At 38.8% G+C, this 17,741-nt stretch overlaps 1 protein-coding gene across 1 annotated transcript in view; it reads left to right on the forward strand.

The window, feature by feature from the left end:
• Positions 1-358: 358 nt before the first annotated feature.
• The window catches only part of PCCA (propionyl-CoA carboxylase subunit alpha), a 569,394-nt gene continuing 552,011 nt past the window's right edge, over positions 359-17,741 (forward strand). The window contains exon 1 of the mRNA XM_007501342.3: positions 359-809. Within this exon, the coding sequence (XP_007501404.1) occupies positions 705-809 (105 nt within the window). The 5' untranslated portion in view covers positions 359-704. The remainder of the gene's footprint in view (positions 810-17,741) is intronic.

Genomic DNA, 17,741 nt, shown 5'->3' on the forward strand with positions numbered 1-17,741 from the left:
TTAAAAAATATTCTCCGGAGAAGCCAGTTTCACCAGGCCATCAAATGGCACACACAAAAGTTCAAGAACCCGGCTTTAGAACGTTTCAGGTGCATGAATAAATGAGGTCAGACAAATTTCCCTGACTCTAGAAGGTCAATGCAACGTCTAAAAAAAAGAGAACTTCTGTGGCAATAAAAATTCAATTGAATGTCTGGAAGGTCTGGTGCCAGCCAGAGCTGGTTACCCCGGGTCTCCGGCAAAGCAGAGGACCCAAGTTGGCACGATTCTGGCTACCCTACAAAGCACAGTTTAAACTATTTGCAAGGGCATCTCTGGATTCTCTGCCTGCTTCTCGTTGGCACACATTTCCTGGACCAAGCCGGGATCCGGATTCCGGCTGTGCACAGAGGCCAAGCTCCGCTCCCGGAACCTTACATCCTAGCTGTGAATCAGGCTACTTACACTCAGGCTCCGCCCACCCCGTCCCTCTCAGGTCCCTGGGAACCCCTGGCCTGCGCGAGTCCGCACGAGCCCCCGCCCCTCTTCACCCCACCCCTCTTTTTCCTCCTCCCCTCGTGGAAGGAATAGGGAGAGAGGGGGGCGGGGAAGGAGGGTCTATTTATCCATCCTCGTGATTGGCTGACTCTCAGGCGCTCCCCCATCTCCGCCCCCTTCGCCCAAGGTGAGAGGTCAGATCGGGGCGCCAATCGAAAGTAGCGGCCATGGCGGGTCTGTGTGCCGGGGCCTTGGCGTTGGTGGCTGCGGGGCGGCGGAGCCGGCAATCCCCTCAGCTGTTCGTGCAGAGTGCGGCAGTGTGGACCCTGAAGGTGAGGAGTGGCAGGCCCTTCTTTCGGCCCCTTAGCTTTGCTGTCCTACTTCTGGGCAGCTCAGGACCTAGGGACCCCAGGCATGGATCTGGTCCTACCTCTCCTTTGCTACGGTTCTCTTTCCCTCTCCCTCCCCTCGGATTCTTACTAACTTTGTCCCCCGTCGACACCCTTATGGACAGTCTGGTGGCTAGATTGCACAAGATCTCTCCCCACACCTCTCCTAGTTTTTACTGCGGGGGTCAGGGGAGCCGGGGTGCTTGTTCGGGCTCACCTCTCTGATGTTTGCCCAGTAGGCGTGTGTGTGTGTGTGTGTGTTGGGGGGGGGGGGGTGTTGTGTTGCCGCCAGTGTGTAGTGGAGATCTAATCACAGTTCTCTGTCACTTCGTGACGGCTGCTCCTGTAGATGCTCTAGGGGCTGGTAAGAGAAAGAATTGCATATGTAATATTTACCTTGGCAAGCCTTCCACTGAAATATAGCTAACTTCATGAGTTTCCCCCGCACTTTTAAAGGTTTGTATCACTGTGGTATTAATGAATTCAGGTGTTTTCTCGAGATAGGTTTCAGAGTCCTTGTTGGTTGAGTTTTCATTTCCATGTTTTAATGCCTTATAGATAAGATAAAGGAAATAGTTGATTAAGGCGGAAAGGAGAGTTGTTGCTTTATTTTCTCCAAAATGTGTACTGTAAGTGTTTCAAGTGTCGTTGATAAAGCCTAGCTTGGATTGCTTTGAAGTTACATTCTAGATCCCACTTCTTTAGGGTGTGTATTAAGTGTATTCTTCAAAGATTTTATTATGTGTGTTTTCCTCTCTCCCCCAGTATCTTAAAGTCCAGTTTGCTTTTTGAAGTTTCTAGTTAGTGTTCTAAGACTTAAGCTGTGTAGCAGAATTTTGTGAATGCAGTTTTCCTTGAAGCCTTAAGTGTTTAATTTTGACAGTTATTTTTAATTAATTGAAATGAAGTCTTGTATTGGGTAGGTGGTATTCCACCCTAGGCTGAATTAATGTAAACTTACACTGCATTAAAAGAAATAAAGGGTCCAGAAAAAGAGAGTTAATTGTTTTGGGTGGTTGGTATTCCATCTCAGGCTGAAAAAAGTGTAAACTTAACTTGCCTTCAGAGAATAAAGGGTGATTAGGATGGTGAGGAGTGTGGGGATCATGGCCTAAAGAATGTGTCAAGGAACTACAGATGTTTTAATGTGAAAAAGGTGGGAAAGAGTTGGAAGTTGGGGGCATGATAGTTTTCTTCAAATATTTTAGGGACTCTCAGGTGGAAGAATATTTACAACTATTCTATGCTCTAGAGGGCAGAACTGCAAATGGAAGAACTTTCTGTTTAAGCTGGCCAAAACCAGAAATGGCTGCTTTCTTAGGTAAATTCTCTATTAGTGAAAATGTTCTTTGTAGTCAGGAAAAATGGATGAGTGATTCTTGCATAATATGAAAAGTAAGACTAGAGGACATTTTAAGGTCTTTTGCAAGCTGGTGAAATATGCAATAATTGCCAAAATTAACTTTTTTGGTAATATCAACCAATCAACAATCATTTTTAGGTGCCATTATGTGTCAGGTATTGTGTTAATTATTGGAGATACAAAAAGAGGTAAAAGACTGTGCTTGCCTTCAAGGAGTTCACTTTCTGATATGAGAGGAGACAATAAACACATGTACAACAAATTATACACAAAGGATAAATAGGAATTAAGGAGAAAGAACTTTCTATCTGGGGTTTGTAAAAACCTTCCTGCAGAAGGAAGGATTTTAGTTGGGACTTAAAGGGAACCAGGGAAGACATTAAGTTGAGGTGAACATTCCAGGTATGGGTAGTAGCCAGGGAAAATGTCCAGAGTGGAGAGATGATGTGTTATTCATGCATCAGCAAGGATAGTGATGAGTACATGGCTGGAAATAAGGTGTAAAAGAGCCCTGGAAGATAGGAAGGGATTAGATTATGAAGGGCTTTGAATGCCCAGCAGCATTTTGTATTTGTTTTGTAGGTGATTGGGATCCAGTGAGAGAGTGTGACATAGTCAAACCTGTACTTTGAGAAAATCAGTTTTGACTGAATGGAGAATGGATTGGAGTGGACAGAGTAAAGTCTACAGAGAGGTTAGGGTAGGATAGGTAGATTTGAGAATTATCTGCATAGAGATGGGAACTGGTGAGATCATCAAGTGAAGTTTATAGAGGGAGAAGAGAAGAAAGGTTGGACAGAATCTTGTTTTTAAAAACTGTCTTTGTAAAAAAGTTTGATAAATTGTGAAGAGATCAGAGTAGTTTACTTCATAGCAAAGAAAAATAAATCCCCCAAATATTGTGAAGGTCAAATATGTAGTAGAATTGGAGTATGGAAAATTTGGATTAATATTGTAAAAACTAAATTGAAAACCTACCTATGTGTTCTAATGAATTACTTTGGCTCTAATAGTTGAACCGAAATGACAGTGCTCAGTGGAATTACAAATTACATATGTGATAACAGCTGGCTAGAACCTAAGAGAAGCTCAGAAAGCCTCTTCATGATCTGTCATGAAATTCAGAATCTGGGACCATGGATAGGGAAGAGGAGAAAGAAAATAGGTATTGTACTTTTTACCTTTTTGAAACTTATTGGTCTGGTCTATTAGCTCAAGTACTTTAATTTAAGGAGGCAGCCTGAGCCCCCCTGAGAGAAAGTCAGGTTGACTCACCCTGGGTTTGTCCCCTTGGCCACAGTTCAGACTCAGGGCAACAGGAGCTGAGGTAAAGTCTGCTCAGGTTTCTCTTCAGAAAGTCCCTTCAATTGAGAAGTGTTGGAGGGGAAAGATTTCCAGTCACCAACAGGAAAAAGTGGGCAACCCTCAGGAGAAAGTCTTTTTCCCACCTTCTGTCTTTGGCTTCTCAAGACCGAGAGACCAACTCCTCTCCCAGCCAGAGTCTTCTCCTCCAGATTCCACTCTCCTGGGGCCCCTCCCCTGTCGAGGTGATCAGTTTCACCCACTCTTCAGCTTGGCACTTTACTTATGTTTCAGCCTCTGTCACAGTTCCTAGTTCTTTTCATGCTCTAATCCTATGAAAAAGATTTCACTGGAAACTGTAGCATCCCAGGTATATTATCATCTTGAAAGTATTATTGATGTATTGATATTGTAACCTATGTGCTCATGTACAAGACTCATGGACATGTTACTTCTTGATTATTGTATTTTCAAATCTTCAGTCCAAAGGACAAAAGAATTCTTGAGCAAGACATTAGTTACCAAAGGGTCCTAGTTCCCACCTTCTTAGACCACATCCCATACCAGGTCAAATGTTTGACTAACCTTCTCCTCTATGATCATGTGGTTGTCAGTGGAGCCAATGTTAAATTCTATGCCATGCCACATGTTCATTAGTATAGTGACCTAACAGCAGCCACTGCATATAAGGGAATATCTACCAGATTATAATTTTGAGGAGGGGAAAGAAACCGGAGAGAGGTTTTTAGATCAAAGACATTCGTAGTAAACTGAGGCAGACACATACAGATCAGATTGTAGGGAGCAGTGGGCGCATGTTCCTCTTATCTTTCTTTGTAGGGCATTCAGGGAAGAAATAAAAATTAGCCAAGAGTGCGTGGTTTGTGGAATACTTAGATAGGATCAGGAATCAGGTGAGAGGATAGAATCAGATGAAGATCACTGGCAGAATTGGGAGCCAAGTGCAGATTGCACTGGCTGGTGGTCAGGTGAGAAGGGAAGAAAAGAACAAAGAAAGAAGACAATGGGGCTGCTCCATAGCAGGAGCGTTCCATGTGACCAGCAGGCAGGTAAGAGAGAGAGAAGAGAAGAAAGAAAAAGAAGAGGAGGATGGTGCCGTCCTGTCTTTATTGAGGCAATGAGGTAAGAGGTACGTAATGCATATGCTACAGCACATAGTGGATTTACATTGGTTTGAATAGTTAATGACGTACAAGATGGGGTGTGGTAAACTCAGCCCGCTCTTTTCAAACCCCCAGAACAAAGACTGCATGGCCTGCTCATAAATCATGCATTGGAATGTTGTCTGACCAGACCAGAGCTGAGCCCTTGGCTCATCCCAGAGATTCTTCCTGGAATCCTACAATTAGCTACCTCCCACTCCACATTGGTGGATTCTTCAATAAAAGTTTGGGAACATGTGCAGACCTCTCTCTACCATCATCAGAGGAGCATGACGGAACCCATGTTATTTAGCAATTTGTCTTTGAGCCTTTCTTCCTTTATTATGTTCCCTTTCTCTCTCTATCCCCCTCACCCCTTTCCTCTCAGTTTCTAATTCTCCTTCTCAGGTGTCCACCTACAAATATATTGATTTGTGACTGCAGGTAGCCACAGAAACAGCTAAGAAAATTTCTCCTGAATTTTTTAATGTTTTGCTTAGTATTTGACTTTAGCTCTAGCCATATGTGTTTCTCATCTAAAGTTCTTGTTTTGGAAAATAAATTCTGTTGTTGTAGAAACAATAGAGCTGCTAGAAAGTCACTTTGTATACTTTAACCCTATCCCTTTCCCCCAGTTTCTTAATATAAATGCATTTTGAGTCCTTTTCTGTTGTCTTTCTGCACTCTTCACCATAGCAATCTCATTCATGACTATACCTTCAGTTGACATCTCTGTGCAGATGACATTTTGGCCCTTTTCTGGAAGTTCAAAAAGTCTCTAAATGCCTTCAGGACAGCCCATTGAACTTTGTTTGAAATTGAGAATTTCCTTTCTAAATTTGTTTTTTCCTTTTGATTTCATTACTTGTATTTACATATCTATTCATATAGATATTCCAGTTCCCTTTCCCATACCAATTGTCAGTCAGTTAACATATATACTAACATGCCAACTTCCAGAAATTTCTCATATCCTTGCTCTCCATTTCGTTCCCCCCACTGCCATGGTAGTACAAGTCCTGATTACCACCTTCCTGAAGGACTGGTACCCTTCTTCCTGACAGGTGTTTCACCTCTGTTATTTTGCCTCTCTGCTCTTTCCATTATGACCTTAGAATAATCTTTCTTATTCATAGATCCAATTGTCCCAGTTTTCTGAAGAAGAAATCTACAAGGGCTTCTCATTGTCTATCAAATACAGTTCAGACTCTTTTTGCTGGTATTCAGGGTCTTCCACAGTCTGATTTTGTTTCAATTACCCAACATTATACTCCAGCCAAACTAATTACTCTTTTTTTCAAATTGCCCAGGAACCCTTTCTTCTACCTTTATGTCCTTGGTCACTTTGTTTCTATGCTTGAAATGGGATCTCTACTCCTATTTATTTAAGTGTTATTTGTCTTTTAAAGACAAACTCAGATACCACTTTCTTTATGAAATTTTCCTTAACTGCTCCTAAAATGACCTCACATTTTGTTTAACAATTTTTTAAAATTCAATTTTAGTTTTTATATTGACCAAAATTATTTTCTCTTTCCTAGCTCTCACTCCAATAGGAAAAAACACAAATTCCCACACCTAATGTCTTCCTTGCAAACATAAAATGCATTTTATTAAATGTTGAAAAATACAGTGTATAATAAACTAATTATCTGTGTTTGCATTTTATCCCTGAACCATAAGCTTCATAGTAGCAAAGACTCTTAGCTACATTTCACCTATTCTGGTACTCTGTACACAATTGGTGCTTATAAAATTTTTGTTAAGTGAATATATGCTAAACATTCCATATTTCTGAAATTAAAAAAATTAAAATGCACTAAAATTGGCTGATTACTATTGTAACAAAAAATGTCATAAAACACATATGTTCTTTGTTTATCACAATCAGATATTTGATTTTAACTTGATAACTTTCAAAATACATCTCAATGGTGCGATTCAAATAAGAAAGCACTGCCATTAGGAAAATCATATAGATTTAGTTTGACAGGAAGATTTTTCAATTTTTGACTATATAATATGAACCTAAAATTGTCAGGAAGCTTCAGAACTGACTCATTTTTTTCCTGGAGATCAGGGCAGTTGACATATCCTCTTGTTTATCTCTTATCCAGTTTGTTATGAAGGCTTGTCAGTTCTACTTCTGAAATCTCAACAAGGTATTTGAAGGAAAGATGGGAAGAAACATGTCCTAGGTAGTAAATCAAACCACCCACAAAACAACGTGACCATCATCTTCCCTTAGACCCTAAGTGAGATAGCCCAGGGCTTGTTTCCAAGAGCTTTTGGAATAGCAATACTCGCTGTGCAGTGTCCACTGTCATTATCTCAGGAAGCAATCCCAGTGGGGTTTTTTTATAATAAGGAAGATAGTGTTAGAGCTGGGTGAGCAAAGCCCTGGTTCACCAGGGGTCGATGCCCCGATGGCTACCCTCACAAGGTTTAGCCGGCCTGTCGAAGCTGTTGCCCGGGGTGTGGCCGCTGCCGCATGCTAGCAGCTCCTGGGAGCCACAAGTGAGAGCTGGGTGTCAGGTGAGGGTCAGAGGCTGGAGAGCTGCCCTAGGAGGGCACGACAAGCCCTCCATACCAGAGATACCAGAGATACCAGAGATACTCCTCCTCCCTGAATAAAGCCGTGGTCCTCAGCTCGCTCCTGTAAGGCTGTGAGACATGGACACTGTACCGGAAGCACATGAAACAGCTGGAGCAATTCCACCAATGCTCCCTCCGGTCCATCATGAGGATCCGATGGCAGGACCGAATCACCAACCAGGAAGTCCTTGACAGAGCCAACTCCACCAGCATCGAAGTCATGTTCCTCAGAACCCAGCTACGATGGTCTGGACACGTCATCCGCATGGACCCACAGCGAATACCAAGACAGGTATTCTATGGTGAACTGTCAGCTGGACTCAGGAAACAAGGCTGACCAAAGAAAAGATTCAAGGATCAGCTCAAGTCCAACTTGAAGCTGGCTGGCTTACACCAAAGCAACTAGAACTCGCTGCCTCTGACAGAAGCAGCTGGCGAACCCACATTCACCAGGCCGCCGCCACCTTTGAAGATGAGCAACGTCGACGTCTTGCCGCTGCGCGTGAACGCCGACACCAGGCCACAGCCGCACCTCCTGTAACAACTGGCATCCCAGGCCCCATGTGCCACAGACTCTGCGCCTTTGGAACTAGTATGCTAGTATGAAGCTAGAGGTATTTCTTTTCTTCAGAGATAGAGAGATAAAGAGAGATGCTGCTACTGGGGAATGCTCTGGGGTTTGCCTATTGATCCCTTTTTGAAGGCTGATGGATCAATCTATTTCCTACCCTCTTCCTCCCTCACTTCCTCCCATAACCACCACTTCTTGAAACCTTTTGGCTTCCTCCCTCCCCCCTGAGTGGACTATAAAAATACTCTTTTCCTTTTTCAAGTCAGGGGGTTTATTGGGAAACAGGATGGGAAACTGAGGTAAGAGGGATGAGGGTTTCCCTAATCTATAATGAGGGATAGGAGGAATTTGGGAAATCAGTCCAGTCACAGTTTTGACTCAAGGGCATTCAGAGAGATGGAGGAAAACTGTTATTCTTTTCTTCTCCACAAAGCCACCAAGGTCTCCCAGCCCAATTGCAGAAGCTCCCCCTCAAGGGTCCTTCAGCCTAGGACAGAAGCTAATCATATCAATTCTCAGCTTCTTCCCCCTTTAGCCAGGCTTGCCTCCCTTGGTTAGAAAAACCAGAGCAGAGGTTTCTCTATCCTTTCTTGGTCAGTCCACCCCAGAGAGGGAAAGAATCAATTCCTCTCCCCCTGGTCAGCTTCAACTGCCTCCTCCTGGGAACATTCTGTTTGGAACCTTCTCCTTGATTGACAGACAGGTGCCCAGCCTTGTTTCTTACATGACCTGACTTGCAAGTCCTCTCTCTCTTCATGCCTTTTCCACACTTCAGAGAAATTTCTTCAGAGTGATTTTTCCTACTCTTAAGTCCTCTCCTCACTGCCTAAAATCCCCAGTCCCTGATCTTGGCTAAGCTAAACTAAGCCCCCCTTAGCTGGTATTAAGGAAAGGGTCTGTGTAAGCCTGATAGGGCCCAGGGAAGGTCCCAGATCCAAAAGGACCCAGGCCTGGTCTCACAATCAGATGCCAGATAGTTCAGGATTGCCAGGAACTGCAGTAGATAAAGCAGATTAGCAAAGCAAGCAGGGCAGCTGGAAAGCAAGACAGGCTAGGGAATTCAGGGTAGTATCAGCCACTAAGGAAAAGCAGCCTGTTTCTCCAGGTCAAACCAGAGAAAGACCCTAAACCTGTTAACTGCCTCTCCCTTACTTTCCCATTCTAGAATTCTCTCCTTGTTAGTCTCTTGCCCTAACCCTATCTTCCTTATAACAGGTTATATAGCATGGTAACTCATGCAGGTGTTACAGCCACATTTAATGAAGACTCAGAAAATTCTTGCCACTAAAGTACTTGGAACTGTCACATGGTTCGACTGTATGTCCTTGTCTTCCCCCATTTTGACTACAAGTTTCTTGAGGGCATGGACTATATTTCTTTTTTGTTTCTATGTGTAGGGTAAGAATTTACCACAGTGCTTGCCACATAACAAGCACTTGATAAATGCACGTTGATATTGCTTGTTGATTTGCTTAGAATCCTTTTAGTTGCTGATAAGATAAAAGTTCAGAATCTTTTACCTGGCATTTAAAACCATCTATGATCTCTCACCCTATTTCATCCTGTACTCACTCTCAGTAGAATATTTGCTTTCTCTTGGGTCCTTAATTTTTTTCCTACAAATTTTTGTTTATTATGCCTTTCTCTTAGATAGTAATTTCCTTCCTATTCTTTAATTTAGATTCTTTTACAAGACTATATCTTTTGATTTTGCCAAAGTTGAAATGACCATTCAAGAGCTTGATTCCACTGCTGATCTGCATCAAAAACTTGATCTGTTTCTAATCTAAGCTGATTTGCCCATCCTTAGGAAGTCTGGTGGTCCCTGGCTCCCAGGGGATTCCCATGTTGGTATTGGACTTAATTTGGACAATTAATTGACTTGCCTTTACTGTAGCTTATTGATCCACCAGCTTTATTCTACCCAGGAGCAGGGATTACAGACTTCTCATCCTTTAAAGCCCAACTTAAATGTTATTTTTTCTAGGAATCCTTCCTTGTTTTCCCTGAGCTACTTTCTCCCTAAGGCACTTTATATATCTTCATGTATCCCTTTTATGTAATTACATATTATTTTATATGATAATATACATAGATCTTGTGTTCCATACTAGATTGAAAGTGTCATAAGACTTTTTTGTAAATTTCCTAATGAACATGTAGTTTTCCACATTGTACAAACTTAACCATTTTATTGAATTGATGGCAACTAGGCTTAGACTAGTACATATTGAATATGTACTATATATCTACTTGATATTTATGTTTTTAGTTGATGTAGGATTTTTATTTCTTCTTTTGAAATTGTTATTTTTATAATATATTTTTCCAATTATGTAAAAGCAATTTTTAGCCTTTGTTTTTAAATTTTTGAGTTCCACATTCCTTCCTGCCTTCCTCTCCTCACTCCTTGAGAAGGCAGGTAATTTGATATTGATTCTACATGTCCAGTCATGCAAAATATATTTTCTACATTACCCATGTTGTAAAAGAAAACAGACAAAAAAAAAGAAAAAGAAAGTAAAAAAGGTTTGCTTCCATCAACATTCAGATTCTATCAGTTCTTTCTTTGGATTTGGAAAGTATTTTTCATTGTACATTAGAATTGTCTTGGATCATTGTATTGAGGACAACAGTTAAATCCAGTTGATCATCATTCAATATACTGAAATTATATAGTGTTTTCTGGGTTCTGTTCACTTCACTTTGCATCATTTTGTATGTCTTCTTAGATATTTCTGAAACCATCTTACTAGTCTTTTCTTATAGCAAAATAGTATTCCATTACAATCATATACCAACATGTGTATCTATTCTTCAATTGATAGACATTCATAAAAAGAGCCACTATCAATATCTTATAGGTCTTTTTCCTTTTTCTTTGACATGTTTGGGATATGGAATGTATAGTGGTATTGCTGGATCAAAAGTTATGCACTGTTTTATATAGGACATAGTTCCAGTTTATTTTCCAGAATCATTCGATGAGTTCACAGTTCCACAATTAGTGAATTAGTGATCCAATTTTTCTACATATGTTCTTACATTTGACTCAGTTCTCTATGTTTTAGAAATGAAGCCTTTATCAGAGACAAATGTAAAGATTAAAATTAATACCCAACAACTAAGTATTATATTTTAATAGTTTTATTAATAATATCTAAAGTAAAAGAACTACCTGAACTCAGCCTGGTTGTGAGTAAAAGAGAGTGTGGGAGGAGTCACAGCAAACTTAAATATCATTATGCAAACGTGAGGGTGCAGGAAAAGGGGAAAGGATTCTAGGTAATACAGAAAGGAATTTTGAGTAATATAGTTTTAGGGGTTTAATAATTTCTAGCTATATATTCTTCCCCTTGTGATCCTGCTGGGAGGCCAATCTCCCCAAAAGAATCATGAAAACATAACTAACTTATAAATTGTAATAATTTGTGGATAAAAGGAAAAGAACAAAACTAATGGTAACTAGGTTGACAAAAAGCCAATTTTGGGACAGTCCCCTTTGGCATAGGAGCGTACATTCAAAACAAAAGCATTTCAACGCCCCATAGTACAATTTGCATCCTAAAGTTCACTCTGGATCTCCTGGTACGCATATGGTATCTGCAGGCATCTGCATGGCACCTTCTGGATTCTGGGAAGTAGCAAGTTTCTTATCCTAAAATTGCTCAAATTTAAATCAAAGTTCAAACAAATAATATAGCCCCCCCCCCAGGTGGATAATAACAAATATAGGGATCACTCAAGGATGCATGGTTGAGTTATGAGGTATATGAATTAATTTGCAAAAGAAAATCCAAATTATCAAAAAAAGCCAAACAAAAAAGAAAAAACAACTTGCAGATAAAATATAAAATATCAAAGTCTTATATCTAGAAAATCTAAGTAAAGGAAAAACAAATTTATAACTTGAATCTCAGGGCTCAATTAAAATGATTTAAGAAATTATGCACTTACCCAATCAGTAACCAGGACTACAGAAAGTTTGCCACACTATGAAAGACAGAAAAGGGACTAGATTATGGGAGCCAGGTAGGAGCCAAATTGAGATGCTTGGTAGAATGTGGCTCAGAGGAAGTCTAGCCTCTGACATATGTCAAAACATCTACAACCTTGAACCCCAAACAAGTTCAAGTCCTCTTGTCTTGACTCAAATTACATCAATCCCACTGGTATTTGGTCTCTTGACCTTGTACTCCATAGACACTATGCAGGTGCTCTGTACTTCTTTAGCACTGTGCAGTGGCCCTTTTTATATTGCTTCTCTTGGAACCAGACAGAACAATTAAGTAAAGTCCCATAATTTTTAAACAATCAGTGGTGTAATTTTTATAGTCTAAAACTTTTGGGGGATGCATTAATATTAGAACAAATGTACCTTAAACTAATATTGCTGCCAAATCAAAAAAGTTAAAGAAAAATCTTCTCAATACTGTTGACATGTGCTTCAAATAAAAAAAGAGAAAAAATTAAAACTCATACTATATTGTACATGGAAGGAAAAATAGTAATAACAATGTTTTATAAATCAAAAATATATAGTTTACAACCAGTGACACACTGTGTCAGCCAAGAAGAGGAAGATACAAAGTTTTTCACCAAAAAATGAGATCTATTTCCTTTTTAACTTGGACATGAACCACTGTGTGAGTGCAAATGGTTTTCAGAATAAAATAGTAATACAATAGATAATGCACATTCAGAGAAGTATGAAAGTCCTCAAAATTCACAATAGCCCAGTTAATGATAATAGCAAACAAACCCACTATCATATTTCACATGAGTTGCTGTGTGACATTTTAAAAAAACTTATGAACTGATGGATATTTGTCACAATTTTTTACAGATATAGCAAATCTTTTAACCTTGGCAAAGATATTTTTAAACAAAGTAAAATTTATTTGGGCCTAGAACATCACCAAGAAATCTAGATTGTTCTGGTGGAAGTAAATTAAACTGAAGAGTTAAATTATTATGAATGCACAGAAGCTCTTTTTGACTTCCTGCTTTATATAAACTTTTGTTGGAATATCTATTTGGTTCTCTACCTTTAATACAACATTATATATAAAATATTCCATTTAGAAGCCAATAGTTATCTAAAACTATTTCTGAAGACCCCTTAAAAATACAATTAAATTCTTAGCTTATTAAATTCTCTTAAGGTTGTATGCAAGATGTAACCAGTTCTGATGAAGTCCATCCATCATCATCTATGTGACAATTAACAAAGACAAAAAGGCAACATTTGATCTTTGATGGATCTAGTGACAAGGTTTTGGGCAAGATTTTCATGGGTTTATACAATGATACTTTATTCTTCAGCAAAGGTACAAAATAAATAATGTAACAAAATAGTATTGATTAAATTAATAATATATGAACTGAAAAGGAAAATTAAATCTTAAAACAATCAGTAAATGCAATACTATAAGCAAATGACAAGGTACAGGAAGGCAATGCAGTCAAAATCCTTTTCGGGGGCAGCTGGGTCGCTCAGTAGATTGAGAGCCAGTCCTAGAGACGGGAGGTCCTAGATTCAAATCTGGCCTCAGCCACTTCCTAGCTGTGTGACCCTGGGCAAGTCACTTGACCCCCATTGCCTAGCCCTTACCACTCTTCAGTTTTGGAGCCAATACACAGTATTGACTCCAAGATGGAAGGTAAGAGTTTAAAAAAAAATCCTTTTCACCAATTTATTATACTTGTTCTCTGTTATAGGAGGAAAAGAAACTCAAAGTGATTAGCAAGGAATAAAACAATGGAGTCTGAAAAGGTTTAAAATTCATCTCCAAATCTCAGTAAGGTTCTTCCCCTCCCCCATATTTATTATCCATTTAGATTTCATTTGTCAGAGGTCTGAATTTCCTCATAGAAGCCCCAGGCACAATCTCCACTCTGCATGTTGAGAGCATTTAAGACTTTTAGAACTTTGTCAAAATATTTCAGTCTGGTTTGTAGTTTAAGTAGCCTAGTTTGTGGCATATTTTTGAGGAGAAGGAAATAAAGTGGGAAATCTCCAATGAAAATAAAAACTCCCAAGAAAAGAATTAGGCAGATCCAAACTGGACTTTTTAGCTCTACCAACTCAAACTATTGTTTCAGAGTTTCAAGCATGCTTTGCAATAGCATTTTTCCTAAAGGATACTGAATGGTGTTTGTTTACAGAGTAAACAGAAAGAAGCAAAACTTTGATGGAAAACAATAGTGTATTTGCATGTGAGAGAAAAAATACTTCTTGGTGTTTGGGGTCAAGAGGAAGAAGGGGAAAAAACAGGCTTATTTTCCCAAACTGATTTTAAATCTAATGATTTGGAACTAACTGCTTTCTCTGTGAAAAACCTTTAGTAACGGCCTTCTAAACTAGGAGTCCAGGGTCAGCTTAAAAAAAATCTGCTTGAAAACTAGAAGGGGTGGGGTTTCTTTTCTCCACATTGACAAATGATTAGGGCAGGGTGGAAAAACCCACTTGGAGTGTGGGGTAGGGGGATGGCCAAAAGGATTGGGGAATCTCACTCTTCCGGGGGGGGGGGGGGGGGAAACACAGTTTGGAATGGCAGTCAGGTCTGGTCATGGGCTGTTGGAGGGCTGGAAACTTGACTCTGAGACAGTAGTGGGAGGGGCCAGTGATGCAGCTCTAGACTTCCCAGTATACCTCATTGTTTGGGAGACTGGGAGCGTGTGTGTGTGTGTGTGTGTGTGTGTGTGTGTGAGCAAAGGTGTGAACTACAATAGCTTGCAAACAGCAGTAGCAGCAAGTAGAATAGCAGTGATCACAATGGTGCAAAAGCAGGTGGGCAGGCAGGAGAGCAGGCTTGAAAAAATATATGTATTCTATCATAAAAAATATTTGAGAATTCTGTCCCTTCGTGGTTGCCAAAATGTAAAGATTAAAATTATTATCCAAAAACTAAGTATTATATTTTAATAGTTTTATTAGTAATAGCTAAAGTAAAAGAACTACTTGAACTCAGCCTGGTCGCAAGTAAAAGAGAGTATGGGAGGAGTCACAGCAAACTTAAATACCATCATGCAAATGTGAGGACACAGGAAAAGCAAAAAGGATTCTAGGTAATACAGAAAGGAATTTTGAGAAATGTAGTTTTATGGGTTTAAGTATTTCTAACTATACACTATGTAGTTTTTTTCTAATTTCCTGCTTTCCTAGATTAATGTAGTAATTTACTAATATGTATGGTGTACCTAATCTCTTCCAATGATCCATCACTCTATTTCTTAGCCAGTACAAGACTGTTTTGATAATTATCATTTTGCAATATAGTTTGAGATCTGATACTGTGAGACAATCTTCCTTCATATTTTTTTTAAAAGTGGATTTCCTTGATATTATTTACCTTTTGTTCTTCCACATAAATTTTGACACTGGTAAACATATAATTAAATATGGGGGTGACCACATCTACAATAGAGGAAAAAAAACACTGAAAACATGATTGGAACAACTTACAGTTTTCTAGATGAAGATTGCTTAGAAGAACCTGGGCCACATAAACTTGCTGACATTCTGTCACTTAATTAATAACTTGCCAAAGAAGGGCAAGCCAATCAAGGTTCCCTAAAGCTACAGGAATCCATGTACTTGAAGTCTTTTTTTTTTTAATCACTTTCCCTGTGATGAAGTAATGAGGGAGAAGTTGAGGTCTCTTAGTCCACCTCCTCTTTCAAAATATTCAGCAATGAGGACTGCCAGGGAAGGTCCAAAGGATGGATTTTCAGGCCAACAAGAAAGAAAATACATCTTGATATAAAAGAGAGGGTCAAGGCTCACTGAGTGTCTTTCTGTGTGGAGGCTAACCGTGATTGACTCATCCTTTATTAATAGATCATTTTCCCCTATTAATAAACAGTATTTTTGGGAAATGGCTTTATACTATTTATTAGTTAAAATTCTGGGGGCTTTACATAATAGCAGGTAAATTTCCAAGAATTTGATATTGTCTCCAGTTATTTTAAAAGGAGTTTCTCTTTCTACCTCTTCCTGGTGAACTTTGTTGGTAAAATATATAATGCTAATGACTTAATTTGGTTTATTTTATAATCCTGCAATTTTGCTGAAGTTTTTTAGTTGAATCTCTTAAATATACCCTCATAAGATCTTCAAATAATAATAGTTTTATTTCTTCATTTCTTATTCTGATTCCTTTATTTAAAAAAAATCTTTACATTCTTTCTTAGAATTGATAATTAATATTGGTTCCAAGGCAGAAGAGCAGTAAGGGCCAGGCAATTGGTATTAAGTGTCTTGTCCAAGGTCACATAGTTAGGAAGTGTCTGAGTTCAGATTTGAACCCACATCCTCCCATCTCCAGGCCTGGCTTTATCCAATGGGCCACTTAGCTGCCCCTCAATTTTTTTTTTCTTGTCTTCGTGCTATAGTTAGTATTTCTAGTACAATATTGAATAATAGTAGTGATAATGGGCATCCTTGTTTCACAACCCTGAGCTTATTGGGAAGCCTTCTAGCTTATCCCCCTTATAGCTAATGCTTGCTGATGGTTTTTGATAGATACTACTTATTTTAATGACAGGTCCATTTATTTCAACGCTTCCTAATTTTTTTTTTTGTTTTTAAAACATTTTATTTGGTCATTTTCATACATTGTTCATTGGAAACAGATCATTTTCTTCCTCCCCTCCCCAATCCCCCACCACCCCTTCCCTAGCCAACGCATGATTCGTCTGGGTATCCCATGTGTCCTTGCTCTGAACCCATTTCCTTGTTGTTGGTATTTGCATTAGGGTGTTCATTTAGCATCTCTCCTCGATCATGTCCCCTCAACCTCTGTAGTCAAGGAGTTGCTTTTCCTTGGTGTTTTTACTCCCTCAGTTTGTCCTCTGCTTGAGTATTTTTATTTTTATTTATTCATTTTTAAATAGGAATGAGTTTATATTTTGTAAATTTTTTTCTCCACCTATTGAGATAATCATATGATTTATGTTGGTTGTTATTGATTTGGTCAATTATGCTAATAATTTTCCTAATTTTGAACAATTTCTACATTCCTGTTACATATCCCAATTAGTCCTTGTGCATGATCTTTGTGCTGTATTGCTTCTTGCTAGCATTTTATTGAAAAATTTTGCATCAGTATTCTTTAGGGAAATTGATCTATACTTTTCTTTTTATACTTTTGCTCTATCTGGTTTAGATATCAGCATCATATTTGTGTCATAAAAGAAATTTGGTAGGGTAGGACTCTTATTTTGCCTATTTTTTCCAAACATTTTACATAATACGGGTATTAATTTATCTTCAAATATTTGGTAGAATTCACTTTTGAATTCATCATGGGGGGTCCTAGGGACTTTTTCTTAGGAAGCTCATTTATGGCTTATTTAATTTTTTTTTCTAAGATGGGATATTTAAGTATTCTATTTCCTCTTCTATTTATCTGAGCAATGTATATTTTTGTAAATATTCATTTCACTCAGATTGTTAGGCTTTTTGGCATATAATTATGTAAAAATGCTCCTAATATTTGCTTTAATTTCTTTCGTTTTTGATACTGGTAATTTGGTTTTCTTCTTTATTTTTAGAAATTGATTTAACTGTTTATTTTATTCTCTCCCACTCAAAACCAGCTTCCCAAGTTTACTTACTAATTCAATAGTTTTCTCACATTCAATTTTCTTAATCTCTCCTTTGTTTTCAATATTTCTAATTGGTATTTAACTGGGGATTTTTATTTTGTTCTTTTTTTTTCTAGTTCTTTTTTAGTTGTAAGCCTAATTCATCAGTCTGCATTTTCTCTTTTTTATTGATGAGTTTAGGGATGAATTATTGTAGCTCTCTCAGAGGGGAGAGAAACCACAAGGTAGGAAGATAGAGACAGGATAGAAGTTTTGGATCCCATGAGGGG

This window comes from Monodelphis domestica, chromosome 8, assembly GCF_027887165.1.
Source record: "Monodelphis domestica isolate mMonDom1 chromosome 8, mMonDom1.pri, whole genome shotgun sequence".
Taxonomy (NCBI): domain Eukaryota; kingdom Metazoa; phylum Chordata; class Mammalia; order Didelphimorphia; family Didelphidae; genus Monodelphis; species Monodelphis domestica.